This window comes from Sinohyriopsis cumingii, chromosome 12 (genome assembly GCF_028554795.1).
Source record: "Sinohyriopsis cumingii isolate HCF-2022 chromosome 12, ASM2855479v2, whole genome shotgun sequence".
Taxonomy (NCBI): Eukaryota; Metazoa; Mollusca; class Bivalvia; order Unionida; family Unionidae; genus Sinohyriopsis; species Sinohyriopsis cumingii.
The window spans coordinates 23,256,312-23,281,837 of record NC_142972.1 but is presented as its reverse complement, the minus strand read 5'-3'; the positions used below and the strand labels follow the sequence as shown (position 1 = coordinate 23,281,837).

Sequence of the window (25,526 nt, the reverse complement as noted above, 5' to 3'; positions counted from 1 at the left end):
TTCTACCGTTATCGTAAATTAGTTGCATCTTTTTATTGGTCGGACAAAAGTGGGCGGGTCACCGGTAACACAAGCTACACCATCTCGCGCCAAATATACCGACGATAGCAGAATGTTGATGTGAGGAATAAGGAAATCCAGTTCGGACTAAAAATCTATTAGTTTTAATAATTTAGAAGCCGAATTTATATTTGTGTGTAAGGAGGTCGTCTACATTAACGAGAAATAAGTGCTCCAGAAATTTTTTCGAAAAAGTCGGTCAACTATCCCGGATAAGAATCCTGACGTAGATGGACAATTTACCCACTGGATTGCTGTCTAGATATACCTTTGTATACCAAGTAAGTTTGACATCCGATGTTTATTTGTTACACATTTCACCAGTATGAAGTATAGCAAACCAATTTAGCGGAATTTCGTGGCATATAACCAGTTTGAAACCTACAAATAGTGTAGTTCTTGGCCATTGATATGCTGACCTAATTTCAATGTGGCAGAGGATGGTTCAAACTAAATATTCCCTATTATAGGCCTACATAGATTGTGGCAGTATCATGGATTTTGTATAGTCTATATATCAACAATTCGTAACACTGATATATATATATCTTGCGGTTATTCAAGGTTATGCGGAATTATCGGTCGTATAAATCGTTAATCAAGGGGGATTTTTTTCCGCGAAATTCACTAGGTCTACTATGATATGCCGACTGCTTGGTCATGCCCCTAGGACCTGAATATCGAACGCGACGACAGTATTTTACCGTATTCTTTAGCAATGTTATTCTTAACTCCGAGATGATAACGAAGACATTTTCTTAATAAATCAGTGACAATTTACTACCAGAGAAAGAATGAAAAGAACCGTTTGCTAATCCTTTGTTTGAGATATGCGATATGCATATACTTGATCGGGGCCGCAAAGCATACAATCACGCGCCAATTTTGAACGCGATGAGACAAACTACGACAACACCGTCGAACGCCTGTTTCATACAGTAGTCCTCAGTTTGAATATTTTCCCGGTACTGGGAATGGTACAGATTATTTATAAAGATTTTTCGTAAGATTTCTCACCGTGTCAAAATGTATTCTTTTGGTAAGTTTGTCTATTAATTGACGTGCTTCCATATTCTTTCCTTGATGGGTGGGTCTGCCTGATCTTTGATAACACGAACGAATGAATTTTTTCCTTCTTTACTTAGGAAGGTAACCGAATCAAGATATGCATACATGTAATGCTATTACAACAAGCATGAGCATGTTTATTTTATTAATATATATTTGATATTTGTATTTTTATGAATTTATTTTATAACGATGTTAATAATACTTGTTGAAATGTCAATATTTGTGGTCGGAGCAAAACGAGCTTACGATACGAAATCATATATAATCATATAGATTGAAAAGATAATCATGAATTTTGCTTCACAGATTTGTATGAGATTTTTAAATCGGAAAAAAATATTATTTAGATAGCATTTACTTGATTGGTTTGGTTTTTGCGTTTAATTTCATTTTTCAGGACATAAAATACGTTATGCATGTTACCGATATATTTGGTGTACGAAGAACCTGGGAAGAACCACTTACCCACAGGAAGCTGTTGGCAATCTTTCGCATATAGCCACATTGGCAGAGCTAACATTTTAACCCGCATGAGCAAGCAATATATAAATAAGGCCAGATAAAGAAGTAGATATGATTATGGTAACCAGAACAATCCTCGATTTTCCTTGTGGCCCTACTTAGGATAGGGTTGAATAAAGAGATGTCAAAGTTAAATTAGGTTACGAATGACACATATTTTCTACTTTTTTAAATAATAAAAAATTGTTTGAACCTACCTGCCTCGTATGTAAAATAGAACATTATTTATAATTTTGAACTGACATCCTCACTGGCATTGAACCAATCAAATAACACTATCTGATGGGTCATTCTATATACCAGAATAAACTGGAACAAGATGGAACAAAAGTTAAAAAAAACAACTAATTATACTTCTGTAACTAGTTGTACTTTTGATTCCATTAGTTTCAGTTAATTTTATACTGACATTGGTTATTTTATTCTTTTTTCATACTTTGATATAAGAAGGGAACAAACTAAAATACTGAACAAAAATAGATAATACCGGAACAAATTATATGTATATATTCAGATTTGTTTCTTATGAACATTGAATTTTGTAAGAAAGATACTGCATGAAACAAGTTTCAGAAAGTATCGACTAGTAGTAGGCCAGTTTAAGGTAGGAAATTATGTTTTCATTTGTGCTGATAAGCTGTTATTGTTTAACCACACTGCCCATTTTCTTGTGCATGAAGAAAAAACATGATCTTGTAAAATAATCATTCATATATCATTGCTCAGCATGTCATCATTTAAGATAGACAAAACAGGACAAATTATATTTAGAATTGTACATGTGCTGAAATAAGAAATAAAAGCTGCTTGACTATTATTTGCCTCATGGGAACCATATTTTAAGTTGACATTTAGTAACTATTTTTTTATTCTTATTGTCTGTGTCAGTGCACTGTGGGTTGTAAATTGGCAATACATACAGTCAGTATGTTGGAAAGAGCAATGATACTCCATACAGAGGACCAACTTCTTGGTTTCTACAATGTCTTTTTTCAATTCAGGTGAAAGCATCTTGGACCTAGTTTACAGTCTGTTGTAAATGCATTAGTAAATGTGCTTTGCCATTATCTTTCATCTAAAAGAGGGTTATCAAATTAGATCATGCTCCAAATGAGTAATCATCCACTTGAGACACTGAAATTCACATCTGTTTTCACTCCTTGATTTGTAGCTCTATTTGGCTATTCTTGATGGTTACATTTTCTGTGTCCTTTGAAAGAATCTTTCTTAACCATTTCATCATTGGAAGAACCAGTGTGTTCTTAATATAATCACTGATGCCGTAAATGCATGTCAGGTTGCTTGTAACCATTTTTACAGACAAGTCTTTACCATTCAAATAGGGGTATTACAGGAAAGAAATATGAGGTCATGCCTGCTTTCTCTATATTACTCTTTTGTACGGTATTTAATTAGTTTGGAATCAGCTAACCAATGTATGTGCATATTCATATATTACAGAACCACTAAATGAAATTTATGTAAACCAGTCACTGGTGGTACAACATTATTACACTGGTCACTAAACTAGAATAGCCATTGGCTAATACATGATAAGGAGGCCAAAGTACAGCCATTATTTTGATCCTGGTCACCAAGGATCAAAATTACTTAGGTGCTGGTTTATGTTGTTTCCACTTTAATATGAATTTTTGCAAAAGATGCCATCATACAAAATGTCTTGTATTTAATATCCAAGTAAATTTTATGACAAGCTTTCATAATGCTTATAGGGCTGGTACATTTACACAAGAAAGTTATATTTTTGTGTTTGTCATAAAATCATTTGCAAATTCAATAGTCTGTTCAAACAAATCAAACATGACGTGGTTTGAAAGAAGCTGGAAATCATGTCAGTACTAATTGTCACTGACTTTTTATTAAAGAAAATCAGTCATTTTGGTCTACTAGATAAAATCATGTGTCACTGGTTTGATTTGATAATATTAGTGTTTTAAAAATGACGACCCTAAATACACAAAATTTCCCGTCAGTAGATGTAACAGATAACACTGCTACGGTTCTGTGGGTTCAGATACATGTCAGTATCTCGGCTAATGAGATCTAAAGGTTGTTGCTACTCTAGTCACTTAAATGTTAAAGCCATCTTTTAATTTTCTCATGGAAAAAGTCTGCAGTATTTTCACCTTAACATCCTTTTCATTAAAGAGAAATGCAAGTCAGTCCTGAACAAGCACTGACCATTTGGCGTTGGGTGAGTGCATTTTCATCACATATCATTTCTGTTACAGGTATGACCGATATAGAAGCAGCCCAGCCATTGGTTTGCAATGGGTTGTGTTCTTTGGATGCAGAGGAGCATGACGACGACTCTGATGGAAATGTAGAAAAAATTTCATACAGCAAAAACAAAACACAGTGCAAGACTGTTAAGGATTCTACCCCTACACCTGCCCCACTGACTGACTGTTCCAACACAAGGTCAACTAGGAGGCGAAATAAAGAAAATAAGGACAGGTCTACAATGCGGCCAGGTTCGAAGCAAAAGGTTGAAAATTCGTCCAGCCGGTTTACCGAGTTCCAAGATAGAAATCATAGTAGTACCTCAGATGGTGACGTGAGGCCATTAACCCCTAGCAACCAGAATGGGGTTATTCCAGGAGCTCCGCTCACCCCCACAGCGAATCTTAAAATGCTCTTTAGTGCTGTAAGTCCAGAGCTGCGTAATCGGGAATCAGAAAAAAGATCTTCTTCATCTGATGATGAACAGGAGGAAGATTCCAACAATGATAGCAACAGTCAGTCAGAAGCATTGGATGTGGACAATGATGACCTTCTACCCTCCCAGGGTGGTCCAAAATATGGATGCAGAAAAGAGAAATCCCTAGGTTTATTGTGCCAAAAGTGAGTCTTCACATATCTTTATGGTTTTCTTCATTTATTAAGATTCTCCTGTATCTAGATGTCAACATTTTTGGAAATTTCTGCTGGATGTCCGTCCATCCTAACGATCGGTTTCTCGATTGAAGGGAAATTATATTAAATGTGAATCTGAACTCCTTTGTTGTTGGTTCATACATGTGAACCCCAAAAGTGGTATAAGCATAATTTATTACTTATACAAGAGGCAAAAATGTGGAATCTGAGCATAAGAAGAGCAATCTATTTATTACATGCCATAATTACAGAAAACTATATGAAAAGCATAAAAAATTTTAACATACATTTATTTTGGCTACTTAGCTAGATCTGCAATTAAAATTTCTGTCACAAATCAGCTAAATCCATGTGTATTAGTAGTTGATATAATAGTATAGACACAAAAGAAATTATTTATGCATAACACTCACTTTAACTAGTCTAAGTATCTACAGTACAGAAACTTCCGTGAATAGTCGTAAAGTCCACAAATGATGATTGTTGTGGTATCCTTACCCTGCCATGGTTCATTCCTTTAATGATGGTCCTGTACAACATATTTTTAAGTTTAACAAAATTCCCTCTCTAACATTATTCAGTTATATAACATCCAACAGTTACATCGATACAGCCCCATTTCCTATATAATATCTGATGCCATTTATTTTAAATTTAGACTGATCTACTTTGTATATAGTATAGAAAAAAGAACGAGTCTATGACAATTTGTTTCACATTCAAGAATCCTGTATGTTTTCTTGCTACTGTTTATGTAAAATTAATGCAAACATTGCCATATTTACACACGTGGTCATTTTTTTATAGATTTTTTTACCCAGTGTTATTAAATTACCAAGATTTCCTTGTATTTAAATATTTCATTGAAAAATTGCATATTATGGTAACCAAATTTTTGTGTTGCCTTTGCCTTGACAAAAATATGTCTTGGGTTTTCCGCTAATATAAAGGAGTCTAATAAACAAACGTGTACATTGGCCCGGACTTGAACAGCTAATATTCACTCTAGGGCCACAAACTTGAGGCAAAAATACTTTCAGTTAAACTGGACATTAATGTTGTGCTTTTATTTGAATTGAAGTACTTAATTAGTAATTTTATTTTGTCAAATATTTCATAATCAGTACTTTCTGTCACTGTCAACAAAAGGTATTGACCTAGTTAATGTTGTCAGGATCTCAAAACAAGCACATTTAAGTCGGGAGAAAAATGGCACACGAACCATGGACAGGCACGAAGTCGGGACAATCTAGCTTTAAATATTAGCGTTGATTCTTAAATAAGGTCGCACGAGAAAGGAGAGAAGTTCCTTCCTTGTATTATTATATAGTAGATGTATGACAAGTAAATTGTAAGCAACATGCGAAACTGTTTCATGTAAAATTAATGCACAAATTACCATATTTACATCCGTGGACAAATTTTACTAGATTTTTTTTTCATGTTATTAAATAACAAAGATTTCCCTTATATTTAAATATTTCAGCGAAAAATTTCATTCTGTGTAGTTGCCCATTTTGTTAATATTTTCCTAACATGGTATATGAAGTGCATCTTACGGTAACCAAGTTTTTGTGTTGCCTTTGCCGTGACAGAACTATATATCTTGGGTTTCCCACTAATAAAGAAAATAGTCCAGTAAACAAACATGTGAACAGCGGCCCTGACATGAGCAGCTAATACTTGTTCCAGGGCCACAAACTAGATTAGTTAAACCAGACATCTATGTTGTGCTTTCTTTTATTTGAATTGTAGTACATATTTTAATTTTATTCATCCAATATTTCTTAATCAATACTTACTGTTGCTGTCGATGAAAGGTATTGACCTAGTTAATGTCATCAGGATCTCAAAACAAGCATATTTAAGTTGCAAGAAAAATGGCACATGTACCATGGACAGGCACAATGTTAGGACAGTCTAGCTTTAAACATAAGCGTTGAGTCTTAAATAGGTTGCATGAGAAAGGAGAGAGCCATCCTCTTTTCCTGTATTATTATATAGTACATGTATGACCAGTAAATTGTAAGCAACAATACAAGCCCCTATGATGATGAATAAGTGTGCACACAAATATGAGCCGCAAACTGTAATCATTATTCTTTTGTCTTGATCTGAATTTCTAATCCACTTTTGTATGGGTACCAAGTTTTTTTTAATTACCTGGGTTACTATTAACAGGCAGGTTCCTAATTACCCAGGTACCTGTTGACATTTTACCCTGTATCGTTGAGCAAGTTCAAATTATTGCTGAAGGAAGGAGTCATAAAGCATAATGAATTTCCACTCACATTAATAAACCTACATGATGAAGCTTTAGAAACTAATATGCATCTTTATAACTTGCAAGTGACAGAGTTGTAAAATATATACCACTGCATCACAAGGGCACAATACATGGATGGAGACTAAAATTTTGATTCATTGGTGTTTGTGTGCTGATAATTTTCGTTGATTCATGAGAATTATAATTTCCATTTTCCAGCAAAATTTTTCATCTAATTGATTTTAATATTTATAGATTTTAGTTCTTTGCAATAAAAAGTCAGTAAATTGATGGCATATGTTAATGTAGATCAAACCGACATACAGTAGTTACATGTTTATTCATCAGTAACGTTAAGGTCAGAAAACGTGTATCCAAGATAAGCAAGCACCACTGAGCTAAAAGCTTCATAGCTAGAATTACCCATACACTGCTGGAGCCAAAGCCATCAATATGTTTAAACTGGTTGATTCCTTAGAAAACAATTTACAATGTCACTTGACTGATAGTGCATGGCAACTGCTTGGTCCTAGAACACTACATTCACATAGGAAAATTTTTTTTATAAAAAAACTTCCAATAACAAAATGTTTTATTTTTTAAAAAATACGTTTTTGAGCTTGAATGCTAATTTTTCAGTGTATCAGTGCAATTTTTTTAGGAACAATCCAAATAAGGTAAAAAGCAACACCTTAGAAATTGTCAAAAATTAAGCAGAAAATATGGATCATGGATTTTCCAGAAATAATCAGTTAAATCAGCATGTGTTTTGCTGACAAAAGAGCAAATAACTTTGAAAATTAGTTTTTAAAAAATTAAAAAAAACAACAGCTTAGCCACAGCATAAACATTTAAGTTCCATCAGAAGCGCTTGCTGGCATGATAGTAACAGGTGTGGATTCTTTTGACATTTGAATAAAAGAGTACATGTCACATTTATGATTTATAATGACCAGGAAACAAAATTTAAAAAAAAAACAAACTTGAACCTGAATTTCACTTGACAAGATCTCTTTGATTTGTTGTTTATTTTGTACAGTATTGCTTTCAGTTGGTATTTTCCAACTTTTTAACGATCATTGTTTCATTTTTTGCTGTATTATTCATTTAGAATATTCTTGTTAAATATGAAATATTATTTCTTATTAAAATTCTCATTGTGCCAATTCAAACCAGTGCTTTAGACAATAAAAAGGCTGGAACATTAAGCTGTCGTTACAAGCTTTGTAATCTATAAATGGTAAACGCTTGTTTTTTACCTTCCTATTTTTGTTTGTAAAAATGGGTTCCACATCTGCATCAGCATTATAAGTGAGTTTACAAATAATTGGGACTGTGGAACTCTTTCCACCACTATGACCAAAAATAAACCAAGTAAAGTGTTCATGGATTTACATTGTTACTCCATTACGCCTTTGAATGTTTATCAATACTTTAAAACTAAAGGAAACCAGTCTTTTAAAAAGTTAAAGCAGTTGATACTTTAGAAAGGGATGGATGATTTAGGTTTTAAATAGTTATCACATGCTTTCTTTTTTTATTTGGATTTCAGATTTCTTCAGAAATATCCTGAATGCCCAGTTAACTCAGATCCGGTTGAAATCTGCCTTGATGAAGTTGCCAAGGAATTGCGTAAGTAGTATATACTCTTCATTCAACTTGATCATCTGTTTTATTTCAGCACCATATAAATTTGGGGGGAAATGACATGAATTTAAGTCTTTCAGTATTAAGTAATTTCAGTCCAGAGTTCCCACATTACCGGGAAAAAGTCGGTAGAAATTATAACTTTTTTCTCGACTGTGAAAAGTCCTTTAATTGTGCAAATATTGACAAAAGTCTGGGAAACCTGGAAATTTTTCTTCACAACTTGATGTTCAAAACAATTACGTAATTGAGTTGTAACTGAACTGATCGTGAGTTAAATTTATCGAGTTCTAACCAGAATATTAGGAGGTTGCAGTATGGATCATTTGGGTGCTTGCCATAAATATATTTGTTTAGACAATCCAAATGCTCTGTGGATTGGATTCATCTAGTAGACTTTTTGTTTTACAGCTCGATATCCATATTTTTTAAAAATTTTATGCAAGGTATGAAAAAAAGTCATGCATCACAAGAGGCCATCATCGTGGCTTTAAAGCATAGCCGCTTAGCAGATGGCTAGCAAACTTAAATGCTGTTAAATCTATATGAAAATTATTTATTTTCTCAGAAATTGCCAACTCCCTTATAATTTTTTCACCTTTTTTATGGAAGACCAAAATCATGTCTGATGGTATCAGTGTAAAGAAGACAAATTCAAGTCTGAAATATGCTTATAAGCAAGTTTAGTTGCACGCAGGTGATTATAAAGGTTGTTGTTGTTGTTGTATGGGTTTAATGCCATTTTTTTTCAGCACATGCTTGGCTAGTATAAATGGTGGAGGAAGAACCTGGGAAAACCCCAGAAAGAATCACCAACCCACTAGAAGCTACTGACATGCTTGCTTACAAGCACACTTTGGCCGATTCATAACAGTGAGCACTCCGCCACTTGGGGCCACCGATTATACAGGTAAATGAAAAGGCAAGTTAAAGGTCAGTTTTGGGATATTCAATCAAAACGGTGAAATGAAGCATTGAAAGAGTAATATGTGGTCTCTTTGGTCCATATCAGGTTCGCACAAGTCATGGTTTGAATAATTGCAATATCATCACATTTTGGAAATCACATGGGTAACAAGATTTTTACAAGTGTTAAAAGACTTGAATTTTCCATGTTCTATTTTTATGGTATTAAATATGCATAAAAACACATGCTTTGACTGTTCACTAATTTAACAAAAGTTCAAAACAGTTTTTGGCTATCAAATCATACAAATCCAAACACTTTTGTGTTGATTTGGGTCAGTCTCTCATTTCTGGTGCGCATTCTTTTTGAAAGTCTTGCCATTTCCCAATTACATATTAACTGTAAAATATCTAAAATATTCAAGAGACGTTCAAGATCCATCAGATGCTCATACCTGGCCTGTACATTCCGAAATTGAGTGAATATTTTTATCCAAATGAGATTTAATTCATTGGCAAAATGTAGGTATAGTACACAGCAGCAAGTTCAAAGACTTCAAAGTACTAATTGTCATCGATATTGCCAACAATATCCAGCCATTCTTTTTGCAAATGCTCCCTTTCTTACTCATGCATATTTACCTGAGTAGCATTCCTGTTATGTTCAAATATTTCTTTCACGGACTATTCAAACTCATATGGACAACGTTCTTTTGCATACCAGATCCCAGCAACATGGAATGAATTGCCCACTGAACTTAGACACAAAGATAGTGATCCCATTCAAGAGTGCTCTTAAAGATCTAATAATGTTTCCCACCTTAAATATTTTCAGCATGTTTTTTGTTTTCTAATTTCATGGTGTTCGTTTTTTTGTAATCATATCATATGTTTTTTATGTTATAGGTGTTCTTTAATGTTGTAAAGCGCATAGAGCTTCTAAAGATTAGGCATTATACAAAGTCCTCATTATTATTATTGTTATCTTTCTTGTTAAAAACCTATCTTAAAGTTTGATTGTATCTAAATGGTATGCAAATGAATCATTCAACAACATTATTGTTTACAAATTGGGTATCCCCAATAGTGACAAATCAGAATGCATTGTCAAAACGAGACATGTTCTCGGGACAGGTATACTGGTCTGCATTGTTGAGGAGTTGTTGTTCCTGGACTCACTGGTCTGCAGTGTTGAAAGGGTTAAATCTGGTTTTATTTGCCCCAGTTTAATGGTGGTAAAGGCATATGGTGTAAATCTTATCCATACACATATTTCTGGTGCATCTTGGTTAGGGTGTGCATTTGGTCATTACAGGTTCAGTGTTGTTGCACCTTTACTTTAACACATGTTTAGTTCTTTTGGCAATTCCTGCTTTGCCTTGTCATTGTTTATATTTATCTAATTTCAGATGTGGAGCGCAGGAGAATATACGATATAGTCAATGTATTAGAAAGTGTAGAAATAGTCAGTCGTGTGGCCAAGAATAAATATGCCTGGCATGGAAAGACCAATTTATATACAACACTTGCAAAATTAAAGGTGAGTAATTTCATGTGTCATTTATAAGGCAGATATTAAGAACTTATTATTTAAGCCTTAATTACAATGTAAACACTGACATGGGCATGAAATAACTTCAGTATGACTAAGGAGAACAAATTCATGTGACAATAAATATTGTGAAATTATTGAAGTCAAGTTGAACATTTTTGGTAAGTTTATTAATTTTGTACAATCTATGTGTATTGTGTTGACTCTTCAGGACTATATACTGGCAAAATCTTTAAAGATTACAAATCTCTTTGAAGGATATAGTTTATTTCATATTGGATGCATACTTGTTACGTCAAAAAACACAGATGAACACAGCATCAATGCCAATGCAATCAGATCCCAAGCCCTATGAGAGAAGCCAAATGTGTTACAGAGCAGATAGTTCTGTAGTAACTGGCCATTGCACCTGTATGTTCGGATGAGTTAACTCATCGTCATTATCCATGTTTATTCAAGGAGTTGGCAAAGAAAGACTGCATGTTTTTTTGAGGTTTACATTTATTCCCATTGAATTGTTTAACTCAAAGGCAAATTTTTGATAAATTAATCGCTTAATGTGTGATGTACCAATTGTGGTGTTCATTGTTTGGTGCTAGTCAGACAAGTTAACTTGTTTATTATTGGATTATTCATTCCTATGTAGTCAGAAGGGTGGGGGTGAGGCGGAGTTAAGATGAGTCACCATGCAGTAACATAAAGCAATAGATACCCAATTATTGTTAACAATACTTGAGGAAAATGTACAATTTAAAGAAGTCATTCAAGTGCCTTGTAATACGGAGTGTATTTTTAAACATAATTGCCATAAACAAGATACAAGTTCCCATCATTTTTTTGCTTACATAGGAAAAACTATAAGAGTTAGAAACTGGTAGATAAGGCTGCTAAATGAGATGACTGTACCTCTACTCATATGCCCCAAACCCCTTGAACATTTGAGCTAGGAATAGTTAGAATAATAGAAAATATTTTGCCATTTTTGCTAGAGAAGGAAATACCTAATTCTGAAATGTCATGGACTTTGTATACATTAATCAACATCCTTCCTAAGTTTATATGCAGTCCGTTTTTGTGCTTGTGCTTGTCCTTGAAAAGGACTTGAATTGCCTGATGAAATATCTATGAACCATGTGTCACACAATCATCATTTTTCATTTAGAAAGGTTAAATAAAAGATGACATGCGGTTAACTCCATGGGAGGTGGAGCCCATTTTTGTCCCAGTCTTATAAATTCATTGGGGGAAAAAGGGTGGGCTTTTTATAGGACAATGCTTTCCTATTGTATATGATGACTGATACAAAATGTGTCATCAGGACAATATGCTTTTGCTTGGTGAAATTCATTTCCAGTATGCCATGGGAAGTCAGCATGTGAATTAGCAAACCAGGGGAGGTATAAAGATGCCAACAAGTAGTCAGGTACCTGCCCGTTGATGATAACCCAGGTAATAAAATGAGCCATGGGTACCCATTTACCATATACAAGTTGATCGTAATCCCATAGCTTGTTTTCCCACATGACAATACTTTGAGGTGCTAGCTTGTTTCAGTGGCAAGTAACATGGTGGTTATCTGATCTTGCCGCACAACTGACATGTATTCATTTGCAACCTTGAATAGATTGCACAATTACTGGATCTAGTACAGTATATAGTACACAAATTATTACTTTCAGAATTTAAAATGTTTGTGCAGCGAATTGTAAAAATCAGTGAAAACAATTGATGTCTTGTCTAACTGACAGGTTTCAGCAATTTCTCATGTGAGCACATCCGATACCATACTACATCTTTCTTTCTTTTTTAGGCCTTGGGCGATTCAGAGGGGTTTGCTGAAAAAATCCAAAAGCTAAAGGATTATGAATTTAACAGGGAGCTGGAGGAACAGCTTGGAGCTGGGAACTCTAATGCGCCAAAATCTCCTCCAGACTTCTGCATGTTCGGAGAGTCCAAACTTTTTAGTCATGGTTAGTGCATGTTCCTTCCTCAGAAATTTTCAATACAATTCTGTATCAAGGCATGGGTGAAAAATCTGTGGGTGCTTGTTCAGCGTCTCGAAAAGGTTAATAGTTTTAACATATATTTATTCAAATTATCGATTTTTGAAATCTTTACTGTGCTTCAGAATTCATTGCAAGTTTTTTGAGGGTACATGACTTTATCATCAATCACCAAGACAAAAAAAACTGTTGAGTATGCATGAATCAAGCGCAAGCAAATGGTCACTTTATTAATTTCTATTGAAAAACTTAACACAAATCTTAATGACAAACCTTGAAAATTTGGTAGAGATCAGCTTGGGGAAATCAAGCCCTGTTTCTTTGCACTGACTGCAGCTGCATCACAAGTCTACACTTTGAAGATTTTAGTTTTATATACATTAATTTCACTGTTCTGGCCCAAATTTAACCCATACAGCTCAAGTCTAGACTTGGGTCTGGGTTTATATCCAGCAGTCTGATTGGTTGAGTTTTATGTATGGCTTGGGTTGAGACTTTAAAATGTCTATTTGGCCGAATATGGTCATATTTCTTTTTAATGTCTGATTTGACCACTACGAATGTTGGATATGTGTGTATTAGAGTTGCTTCGTGGACAAAGGTTTACAGCTAACTTTAGTGAATAGGGTGCAGAAAATGTAATACTAATGCATTTATTTGTTTTCGTTTGTTCTTCTTTGTTAAATGTATTGTTTGTATATTGAGGAATTATCTATTGCTTAAGCCTGATTTTTTTTTTATTTGTAGCTGCCCTTAGGAAAGATAAATCCCTTGGTATTATGAGCCAGAAATTCCTGATGCTGTTTTTAGTATCTAGGGTAAGTAATCGAAATGCTTCTCAATATATAGGGACCTATTTATTATCACCAGAATTTATTTAAACACAGACCTTTCAACCACACTTGCATCCTGTTTAAATCCCCATATTTTGCCCATATATTTAAATCCCTGTATATATTTTCTGGAGAAGCACAGACTAAAAGGACATTCAGCTATTCTGTGCTCAGTTCCAATTGGAACAGAAGAGGTGGCAGTATTGATTTGTGTGTTGAAATTATTATTTCAGTACACTAATATTGGCTTATTTATGTGTTAAATCCAGATAATTTCCAAATGTGGAAGCCTGTTTAAAAGTAGAAGCAGCGATTTGATGAAACCATATACATGTGTGCCAGCCATAGCACTTTTATCATAATCATTACACCATCTATTTTCCTTGTTTTCTGTTTATAGCAGCAGTATATGACACATTTACAAGAAAGCTTGTGTCAATTTGAAATTTTTTCTCAGATTTGTTATATTTAGATTGATTGATTTAGGTAGCAGGTCAGTGTATACTTTTTAAAAATGGCACCAGATGTTAAGCAAAAGAGGCTTTATCAATTTGACTTGTGGATGTTATATGGCTTAACGATCAGGGGTAAAGCTAGGCTTGAATTTTAGGGAGAAGTGACTTCCTTCTTTGGACAGAGTAGGGAGTAGTGTCAGCTGAACAGGCAGAAGTGGATGCAAAGCAAGAATTATATATATATATATATATATATATATATATATATATATATATATATATATATATATATATATATATATATATTCTTTCTCTTATGTTTTATTATGTCCTCTTTTTCGCAGTATCCATTTGACAATAGTTTTAAACAATACTTTATTTTCTTGCCCATTGTATTTATACTTGAAAGTGTTCATTTGGATGGATATGCATGCAGTGTATTTTGGTCATGACTTTAAAAGAGCTCATTGTAAATTAATTTTAACTAATAGGAGTAATGAGATTATGGTCTTATACATTAGTAAATTGCTTAATCAACTACCACTTGATTCTTTTTTACTTTCTGTAAGTTCTGTATATAATGGCAATAAAAGAAAGATTCCCAAATTACTTTGAAACAACCCCTGTAACGTGTAAAATTGAGCAAAGGCATGTGTAACTTAATACCATACTGTTCATCCTAATTGCATTGTTGACAATTAAACTCTACTCTTAACTATTCATAGACAACACAATGAAGCATTAATGTCGATATATGATACGAAGTAGACTCTTCTTTCCAACTGAATTGACACCACCAAGAACACATATGGCTCCATGTATAACATGTGAGTGCTTTTATTTTTAGAAAGAGGGATTTCTTAATATAACCACTCACTTTCTAGCTCTGTTGCAACACCCAATTATAGGATTGCAAATGTAGTGTTTTATTATTTGCCTACATACTTGTAGTAGCGTCATGCATTGGTTAAATAGTATTTACGTCACTGCTTCTTTCATATTTCACAAAATTGAATTTCATTAAACAACCTTGACCTTTCAAAATTGCAGCACATTTCGCTATTTGCTGACCATTTAATGAAGTAGAGACACAGTATGTCCACCATTATTTGTTCACTTACAGTTTCAAACAGATTTTATAAGGAATAGAATGCAAACATGGCAGATTAAAATTGTTATTTCAAAAATTTCAATTAATGTTCTTAACCAGTTATATTCTTAAAACAAATTGCTATTTACATATTGATGTTTAGGTATGAAACTGAAGTTGGTAGGTTTTCATCATCAAATAGTAGGCATAACTTGTAGAAATCGTGCGATAATAACTTGCTCAGGAAAGGGTTAATGATCATTGATCTGTTAAAATGAATGTGCAATAGTTTCTTTGCTGGCGCAGTTGGTGTCAACACTCTGTACACAAAGATGTCAAGAGTGCCATTTTTTCTGTATTTATCCTATATTTTAGACCTGAGCACAGATGTATATTTTCTTGTTAAAAATCCATTTTATAGTATTTTTTTTTAAATTAACAAATTTCCTGGCAATTTTCTGTTCAGAGCAGGCACTCAGTTCCGTTCTGAGAGTAAATGTATTGCATGTATTTAGGGATATAGAGTTATAAAAGATGCCAGTATTTAACCACCATTTTACATTGTGCAAAGGAGTTGCCACTATCACTGTATCTCATCTTCGTAATATTTAATTTCTTGTCATGTCTAAAAGGAAAGCAGAAAATTCAGAACTTGAAGGACAATTATGCCATCCTCTTTAGATTTGTGAAACCATCTAATAAAAGAGATGAATTTGCATTTTTCAAATTGTGTAATTGTGATCTCACTATTGGGCATGGAGGTGCACATGACATAACAGCATAAAAAAAGCTAATAAACATCAGCTTGCTGCTTCATGATGAACAACTCAGCTAGAACTTCCAACATTTATAAATGTCAGAGAACCTTGATGTAATTCGATTGAAGTTTGATTTACTAAATGTCTTTCAGAAATGAACCATTCACACTTTTTTGAGACAGTAAAATCAAAGAATTACTTGTGTGCTAGAAGGTAAACAGTTCAGTAAAAAATTGCACAAAATTCTGATCATCAAGAAAAGATGGTACATTGGATTTGATAATAATGGGGCAGGAGGACAAGGTGTGGAAAAGGCTCCTGTTCCTGAGTTTGTGTTGCTTCTTGAATCTTCTGAAGGGCATCTGAATGGAACAGTGTCCCCATTATGAAGGTGGAAGAGTGCAACAAATGCATCTTTGACATTAAATAACTATGTAAGTTACTGTCCTACTTTACTGATGGTTGTAGATATTGTATATAGTTATATATGCATTAAAGCTTTAAAAATCAGTATTTGTGTACTCTGGGTTGGAAGCTATTGATACAGTACATTTGGCCTTGGGCTGTGACACTAGTCTGAACTTCTGGCTACATCGAGGGGGACATCTCAAAGGTCTTAAACTACTGTAACTTATTGTACATTTAAAAAAAATCACATGGCAAAGTTGTTTTCGCTTTCCTGACAGAAAAGGACATTTTTTGGCGATTTAGTCTCCCATTTCACCTTTTAGCATGACCACTGGCAATGTTAGAGGAAAGAGATCTTTTTAAATTTCAGAACGAGTCAGATCAAATAAAGGATGAACAAACCTTAACAAATTTTAACCAGCTGCAGATCCAGGTTAGCAAATGTAAATGTACATTTCTCATACAGTTTATTGTAACTATTGCATGTAATTTTCATTTGATATGCTCATATTATGCTTTTTGCCAAGTAGGTTATCCTTAATCCTCTCTCTTGGCATTATGGGTATATTTAGTCATAATGGTTCAGATTGAAGTAATACTGCATGCATCTGCTAACTAAATCTAATACATTTTAATTAGATATTTCTAGGATTATTGGTGTTGCACAATAACTTGATTCTTTTAAATTTGCACCATAGATCATCAAGAATATCTATGTAATGATTATTTCTTTATTTATTTTTATTAGCCAAAAACAGTAAACCTTGACTTGTCAGCCAAGATTTTGATTGGTGATGCCAATGTTGATAAAACCGAGAGTGCCAAATTCAAAAGTAAGTAATGACACAAGCTGGTACAAGTAAAATGTATATGACTGAAGCATGTTATTGAAGAAATTTTATCCATCCAATTTGTTAAGGGGCCCTGGGTAGTCGAGTGGTCTAAAGCGCTCTCTGTTACGGATCACTGCCATCTCTCCTGTCTGAGTGGGTTCGAGTCTTGGATTGCCAGTAATATCTTGTGGATCGGTGGTTCTTTTCAGGGTTCTTCCTCCACCATTAATACTAGCCATGATGTATAGCCTATCGTGTGCTAAACTCTACAACAACAACCAATTTGTTAATTTTAAATTTAAAAAAAAAAAAGATGGATCAACTTAGGCATGTAGCCAAAACATGGATAATTTCATGACCTGAAATGTACTACCTTTCATTGCATTTATTATGCACACACACAATGCCAGGGATGCAATTTTTTTATTTTTAATTTTACTTTTACCAGTTAAAAGAATTATTTCCTTTCAAGTACCTTTTAAAAATATGTTGGTGTTTACTTTAAAAAGTTCAAATGTATTGAGTGCTTTCATCATGCCTCACTATGGATGAAAGTGGCCACTTCGTATTAACTGGTCACATGGTACTATATTAATGCTTCAAAATGAAATGATCTTGTGCTGAAATAAATTTATATGATGGAAATCATTGATAGGCAAAATCAAGATCTCCACACCCTGTCAAAGTTGAGAGAACAATTTAAGTCCTGAAAATTTTTCTGGTGTTTGCAAGAATAATAAATGTTTAGAACAAGACAATGACATAGTATTACCTTAGAAAGGAATGTTTCCTATACAGTTACTTATCAAAACTTTAGAAACATAATTGCTTTGTTAAAGTCGGTCTAGTAGTTTTAATAATACAATAACATATATATAAAAAATTCTCAACTTGGTTACCCAGAATTAATTATCCAATTATTCTTCTCTAATTTGTGCAACAGACTACGGAGAAGAAGAGAATAATATCTGTTGACATCTTAAATGTTTCATTGTTTTGGTCAATGAAAATTATGCTTTTAAAAATAATTTTATTGCAAAGATGGTTACATTAAACATATGTATGGTGAAGATATGTTTGCATGCTTATGTCAGTGTCCTCACAGGAATCTCATAATCCCATTATACTTTTCATGGGAGATTACTGTAGTTTGGGTCTGTACTAGGCAGATATGTAAATGGTATGGTCTGCTAATGTCTGGCCGTACCTTTTGCTTTCCATAGAGCAAGTAAACCCATTGAGGGTTTATTAAAGCTTACTTTTGAAGATGAGCTCATTTCTCAGTGCATAATGAAAACTTGGTATATGCAGTAAAATAAATGTTGGAAATAGTTTGATGTATGGGAGGGGGGTGCTTTTGGTTATTGTTATTTGTACCCAAAATGAGTCAATAGTTATGTCATGAAAGATTCAGTGATAACACGTTGAAAGTCATTTCAGCAATGAACTTTATATTTGCATTATTTTACTCTTACTTTTTGGGGTCTGCTTTCCTGTTATGTGCATCATTTGCAGGGAAGAAGTAAATGTCCCAACAAAAATTGGAAAACCTTACTTCATAATAACTGTCTTTCTTTATTTGTAGCAAAGATCCGACGATTGTATGATATTGCAAACATTCTGACCAGCCTTGATCTCATTAGGAAAGTCCATGTCACAGAGATCCGTGGCAGGAAGCCAGCCTTCAAATATATTGGGCCCGATGTAGATAATGTGGTGGATATTCACAGTAAGTAAAAGTAACCATTTAAACATGCATGCTTATTAAAATGCATGCCTATCAGACATCTTTTATTTTTTACAATTCCTGTGGAATCTTTTATTCCTGTAATTTTTCAAAAATCTCTTATAACCCAGTATTTTTATTTTTTGTATGGGAGAACCTCAAGCAAATCTGTTTGACAAGTCATTAATGGGTTAAAAAAATCACTTGCCCAGCTGAGAGTTGTGTGAAACTTTTCACCCTAACTAAACACTGTTGCTCTTAGGTGAACAGATGTCATATAGAGAATATTCCAACTTTGTTCATTAAAAGTTCCTACTTTCTACAAGAAGTTCTTGTTCCATTCATTTTGACCAAGCTCATACAATATTCTCTCTTTCTCAACACTTTCCAGAGGTAGTGCAGACTAGTCTTAATTTATAATTATAACTGGTGCTAAAATGGTCACAGAGTAAGTTCAGGAAAATAACCTTTATTACAATAAAGTTAACGTCACTAACGTCATCATCTTTGCATTTCTTTAATTGGTTCAGCAAGCATTTATTCTAGGCTTGGAATGAAAGAACGATTTCCTTTTTTAACCATTTATTATTATTATTATTATTATTATTATTATTATTATTATTATTATTACTTTAAGCAAAGGATTGAAAATGACAGATGACATATCATGATGGATTTACTCAAATCATGCGTTGATGAATAGTTTTAAAGCAATATTTTAGTGCATCCTGTTATTAGTATAAAAATATGTGTTATTAATTTAAAATGTGTTACTCATTTGTGTTATAAGCATTTGTTTCCGGGTTGTGATAAATGCAGTTTTAACAACCATTCTTCCTATATGCATGTATTTATAATGTTTTCTACATTGCAGGATGTTGTTCAGATGGTTGTCATCGACCCAGCTCCAGACATTCTATGTTAGACTGTGTTCAGAACCAAAATGGTAAGTGATGAAAATTTTAGGTAATTTTTAATTACTTCTTAAAACTAAATGAAAATTTGTATTAAATCAAAAATGCAGGTGTTAGAATTCTGATAAAACTAAATGAGCTTCCCTAGAATACCAGTGTCAAGAGTATGATGCCTTCCTTGCACAAGTATGCATTATGGTGGGACATTCAAGTACACACTATGGCGGCACAGTTATTTACACCTCTCCCCCTAGTATATCACAGACTACAGCATCCAAAAACAGGCTGTGGCAACACAAGATCAGAATCGTTTGCATGAAGTTCAGGCAAGTGGCATATTAACTTGACCAGTTAGAACAGGATTTTTAAATATTCTCAGTTTGGAGTATATGCAATTGTTATGCAAATTTAGTAATCTACTAAACATGCATCTGTTAAGATAATTGGATTAATATGTTCAGTGTATATTTATATGTCATTTTATGATTAAAGTTGGGCATTAGCAATGTGACTTGTGATGACAGTCTGTTTTAAAATGAGTCAAAACATGGCTTGCATGGTATAGATTCAAATGATGTCAGGAATTTAAGTTAATGCATACCTAATTAATCTTTTCAGAAAAGATTGTGCTTTATCTGCTCTGAAACTATAATCTCGAAACAAAACCGAGACAGATTTTTTTTATCATATCCATTAATCTGTGTTAACACGTTAACCCCTGGCAACAAGTTTACGTGGCAGGAGGTAGTAGCCTACTGCCAAGCTCTGTAGCATCAAGGTCATGTGCAATACACTAAAATGGGTGGTATTATAGAAAGGTAGACAGATGTAGCTCTACAGTGATACCAAATAAACTGGAAGTTCTACTATAAAAAACACGGAGGGAAAAATCTCATTTTCTGGACCCGATTTTTTTTTTTTTTTCCACCCAAAATTTGCCTGTGGTCGGAATCCAATTTTGTGTCTGGATTTAAGACTTTTTGGTCTCAGATCAAAGGCAGACTGGTATGAACTGCAAACAGACAGATGAACCTTTGCAAAAAGTAGGATAAGATGGGCATTTGAAATAAAGAGTGGTCTTGATACGCAAATAATGTGTCCGTTAAGCAAACAAAAAAGAAAAGAACTCCAACTTTTATCCTTCTGCTCATGCGCGAACCAAATAGCCAATGAAAAACTATGTTTCTAACACAACTAGGCATTAAGTTTTTGGAAAACCACCTGGAAGTTGATGTAGTGGTATATATTCAGGAACAGCTTTCTAAATCTGTTTCCTACTCGCATTTCAGGAAACCTCCAAGGGTTAATGTGTTAAATAACGACTATACATGATGTAAAAATTTTTATAAAAAAAAAACCCGCTTCAGATATTAAAATCTAAGTCATTTTCACGTGACTTATGTAACTATTGTTGATAGAGATAAAATGGCAACCCCTGACACTCGAACTAGTCAGAGTGCCAAGTTAGGGTTGATTAAATCCCATTGCTTGACATCACAGACTATTAATCTTTGAAGTCAGACAAGTACACTTTTGCAAGGTGCCCATCCAGAGAAAAGTGCATATTTCCTATTTTAAATCAAGTCTGACAAGTAAAAAATTGTATGCTTTGATCACTTGCACCGTACCCTGTTATGGAAAATTATATAATTGCTAATTTGGAAATGTGCTTTGACAGGGCAGACTCACTGGTTGAAATTTATTTATGGGGGCTTTTACCATTTTATATCTGCATGTTTATCAGTGATGAAATCATAAAGAAAGGTCATCTTTTCATCAAGGAAGCAGCAAATTGCTCAAAATTTTATATCTTTAAATGAATAGTATTATTTTACCTATGCTGTCTAGAAACTAGTGAAAAAATTTAAACAAGGGACTGCCAAAATTCTGTACTATGTGGAATATAAACAGGACATAACACACCAGAACAAAAGAAACACTAAAAGTGCAGTTTTGACTGAACATGTACATACACTTTGGATATAATTCAGAATTCACAAAGAGAATAACAGAAGTATAGCTTCACAAAACCACTAGTCAGGACAAAATAAAATTATGCTTGAGCATGCTCCATTTTGCAAAGTATTTGCTCGCAGGCAAATCCAGAGGGATGTACTTGATGCTCTGAAAGAGAGGTACTTTATACTCTGCAAGTTTCATACTCTGAGTTCACCATGGAAGATATATCACCAGCTTTTTATTTAACATTTATATGTACTGCATTGTTCTGTTACATTATTGGTCACTGTTTCTTTTGATCTATTGATCCTTTATGTGACACTGTATGCTGTCAGAATCTGTCATTCAACTTGTGTAATCAGTAAAAGGTCAGACTCGTTTAATGATAATGTGATGATTTACTATTTAAAGCAAGTTTTGTCAAATAGGAAAATATTTTTGAGTTTTTGGACTTGATTATAATATTTGTGTCTGTCCAGTGATTGACCAACTTTCAAGTCCTAATCTAGCCATTTTTTATGCATGTAAGGGGATTTAATGGTCTCTTTTAATATCGCTTGTGAGATTTCTTTATCTTAAAAGACACGACACTTGTCTCTAGCAATGGCCACATAACTTCAATTGTCAGCACATTATTTTAAGATAAAAACAATCATAAAAAGAAATATATATATAACATAAATGCCTCAATAAAGCCCATATTTTTCCTTATTTCTTTTACTTTAGCTATGCTGTTATGTTGTTGTATTTTGGGACATTATCAAATCTCCACAGGGTTATTTCAGTTAACCAGGGCAAGCTGATTTTCAGTTTGTAAAGCCATGCAGACAACAGACATGATTTTCCTGTTTTAAAGCAGAATTCCTTTTTCTCCTGACTTAATCAATTTTTCTTGATATAGTCCGTTTTTTTATATCATCTCCGATCAGGGTTTTTTAATAATATAAAAAAACAGTCTGTCCTGTCCCATTTTGCAACAACCCTTTTAAAGTATTCATTCCATATATTAGTTACCACAAGAGACTTGTAAAGACTATTCTGATTGTTCAAAAGTTTAAATTCATCCATTGAATCTTCGTGTAATGGAAACTGATGGCAATGGAAAGAAGCAGCATGCATGCAAAGCATGGCATCCGGAGTTGTTGGAAGAAACCATGACACGAAAAGTTTAGATAAAAGTTTTTAAAAAAACATATGGAAATGAGAATGGCTGGAACAAAAATTTGACGGACATTTAATTGGTCAGTTTATAAGAAAACTGAATGCTAGAGGATTGGCGTTTTGTGACCTCTAAAGAAAGATCTGAATTACGGTAGTCTTGGTTGGAAGAGTTTGGAACAACACCTACAAGAGAAGCTGTATACAGAAAAATTGAAGCTCAGAAGACATCTGGAAAAAGTGCATTTAATTACTGTGAGAAGAAAGATTTATTGCATGATAGAACAGATGTAGCCCTCTGTCAGAATATGCGTACTGCATGTTGCCAATACAAGCACCAGCTTGGAAGGAAAAGGAACGATTGCACATTGAGCCAAAAAAGTCAGTGATGACAAAAAGGAAGGCTAAAGAAATCTTTGCCAAAGCCACAAAAAGAGCTCAACTGGCATATCAACAGGTTGTTTCCAGTGGAGAAAAAGACAAGTGAATGTATGGGATTATTTGTATATAGTTGATGTGCTTGGGTGTTTGTTTTACAGATTTGTTATGAAAAGAGTGAAGTATGTTTGCTGCAAAAATTGACAAATTATTGTGCCTTAATTACGATGTAAACACTGACATGCACATGAGATAACTTCAGCATCAATAGTATTGGAGAACAAATTCATGTGAGGATAAATATTGTGAAATTATTCAAGTCAAGTTGAACATTTTTGGTAAGTTTATTACATTTTCAGATGATTATTTTATATTATGATCATAAGTTGCACCAGGAGCAGTTTTTTTTATGATTGTAAAATGTGTTTTTGGCCACTAGATCTCCTGATCAGGGGAACTGCCCCTTGATACCCCCAGACCCCCCTTAAACATTTTTCAGCTTTTTTTAAGTGGAAGACCAAAATCATGTGATAGAAGTAGTAACCAAGGCTTTTTTTTTTCAGTTGCTAATATTATGGGTAGCTATCAACCAATTCAGGCTGGAGATAAAGCAATGAGAGTAGTTGAATCAGGTAGGAAAATAAGTGAAATTTGCATATTGTAGTTCTCTTCTGCATACCCATCTATACCTAGCAATTTTAATTTGTCCCATAATACATACAATTATCTTTGGTATGCTGCAGTACACTTTTGATATCACTTATCACAATTTTATTATATATTCCTGCTTATCTTTCCCATCAGCTTTTAAAATGTATAACCATCTCAAGATAAGCCACCAGCACAAGCAGCATAATTTGAAACTAAAGAAGTTTGCACATCACATTAAAAAGTGATCTCATGTTTACAGTTTACATGGTTGGGACAAATGTTAGCACATTTTTGTCAGCTGAACTGTTGAAATGTTCATATGGCTGGAACAAATAATTAATAGATGATTTGGAACAAATGTTACCATATGTGGCTTTTTAAAATTCATTTACACTTCATTAGCTCATGTCTGTCAAGATATGGCAATCTATCATTCTAGACTGTGTACATATAGGTTTTTATATCAGGGTCATTGGTAAAAAAAAAATTTCATTTCCTTCACATACTTGCTTTGCTGCTTTTAAGCCATTCCAGATTAAGGAATGAAAGTTTTGTATTTGCCATCACTAGAAGACGTGTAGCATGTTTTGAGAAGTGTGATCGTTGTTGCACTCCCTCACATTCATTAAATTACTTGCAGGAGAGCGATCAGTTGCTGTCCCATGTCTTATTGTTCAAAATGAAGATTTCCAGATGTTTACTATTGTCCCAGATTTCATGGCAGTTGCCTTTCAAAAATACTGATACATATATAAGGCTTTTAATTAGTGCTAATATGCTAACATGGTTTTGTTTGCCATGGCATAAGTAAAACCTTGTAGTCACAAATCCACAGAGTAGTGGATATTACCATTGGTCATCTATCATAAGCTATGAACTTTACAAACGGTCCTGAGTTGGCATTTGCTTTAATGATTAATTGATGTGGTTGTATTGAGTACCTTGCATCTGACAAGGTACAATAAATACTTGCAGCACAAATGGACAGGTTTTAAACCACTCATCAAATAAATTGGTGTGATTATTCTCAAAAGTCTAAGTGCACACAGAAGTAACCTGGTGTACTGCCTGAAAAAAACAAACATTCTTGATGATAACAGAAAAGGTCACATTTTGTTTTAGTAAACACTCAACGTTCAATACATTTGTTGTTGACAAGTGTAAACATATGGAAATATTTGCAAGATATACAGACACCATCGAAACTGCAGAAAATAGATAATGATCAAAAGAAGAGACTAAAAAGTACCAGAAATGCTGGGCAGATGAATACAGAAGACTTAAGTACAATCCAGAAAAGGCTGTCATGTGCACTTCCTGCACTGGGTATTTTGAGAAATATAAAAGTACTGGGTTCTTAATTTTTTGATTGGCAGTACTTTATATATATATACGATAACGACAGATATTATAAACTAATGTCAAAGTTCAAGAATTG

General features: G+C 33.7%; 1 protein-coding gene across 2 annotated transcripts in view; it reads left to right on the top strand.

The window, feature by feature from the left end:
* Nucleotides 1-67: 67 nt before the first annotated feature.
* Nucleotides 68-25,526, top strand: part of LOC149786102 (uncharacterized) — a 42,374-nt gene continuing 16,915 nt past the window's right edge. Inside the window, exons 1-10 of one of the 2 annotated variants that reach the window (XM_089976419.1) lie at nt 68-341; nt 3,906-4,518; nt 8,370-8,449; nt 10,780-10,910; nt 12,733-12,892; nt 13,673-13,743; nt 17,218-17,302; nt 18,888-19,031; nt 19,903-19,974; nt 24,001-24,069. In XM_089976419.1, coding sequence (XP_089832545.1) covers nt 3,908-4,518; nt 8,370-8,449; nt 10,780-10,910; nt 12,733-12,892; nt 13,673-13,743; nt 17,218-17,302; nt 18,888-19,031; nt 19,903-19,974; nt 24,001-24,069 — 1,423 coding nt within the window. In that variant the 5' untranslated portion in view covers nt 68-341; nt 3,906-3,907. Of the gene's footprint in view, nt 342-1,004; nt 1,100-3,905; nt 4,519-8,369; nt 8,450-10,779; nt 10,911-12,732; nt 12,893-13,672; nt 13,744-17,217; nt 17,303-18,887; nt 19,032-19,902; nt 19,975-24,000; nt 24,070-25,526 lie in introns of those variants that run through there. The other variant, XM_089976418.1, reaches the window with a different exon arrangement.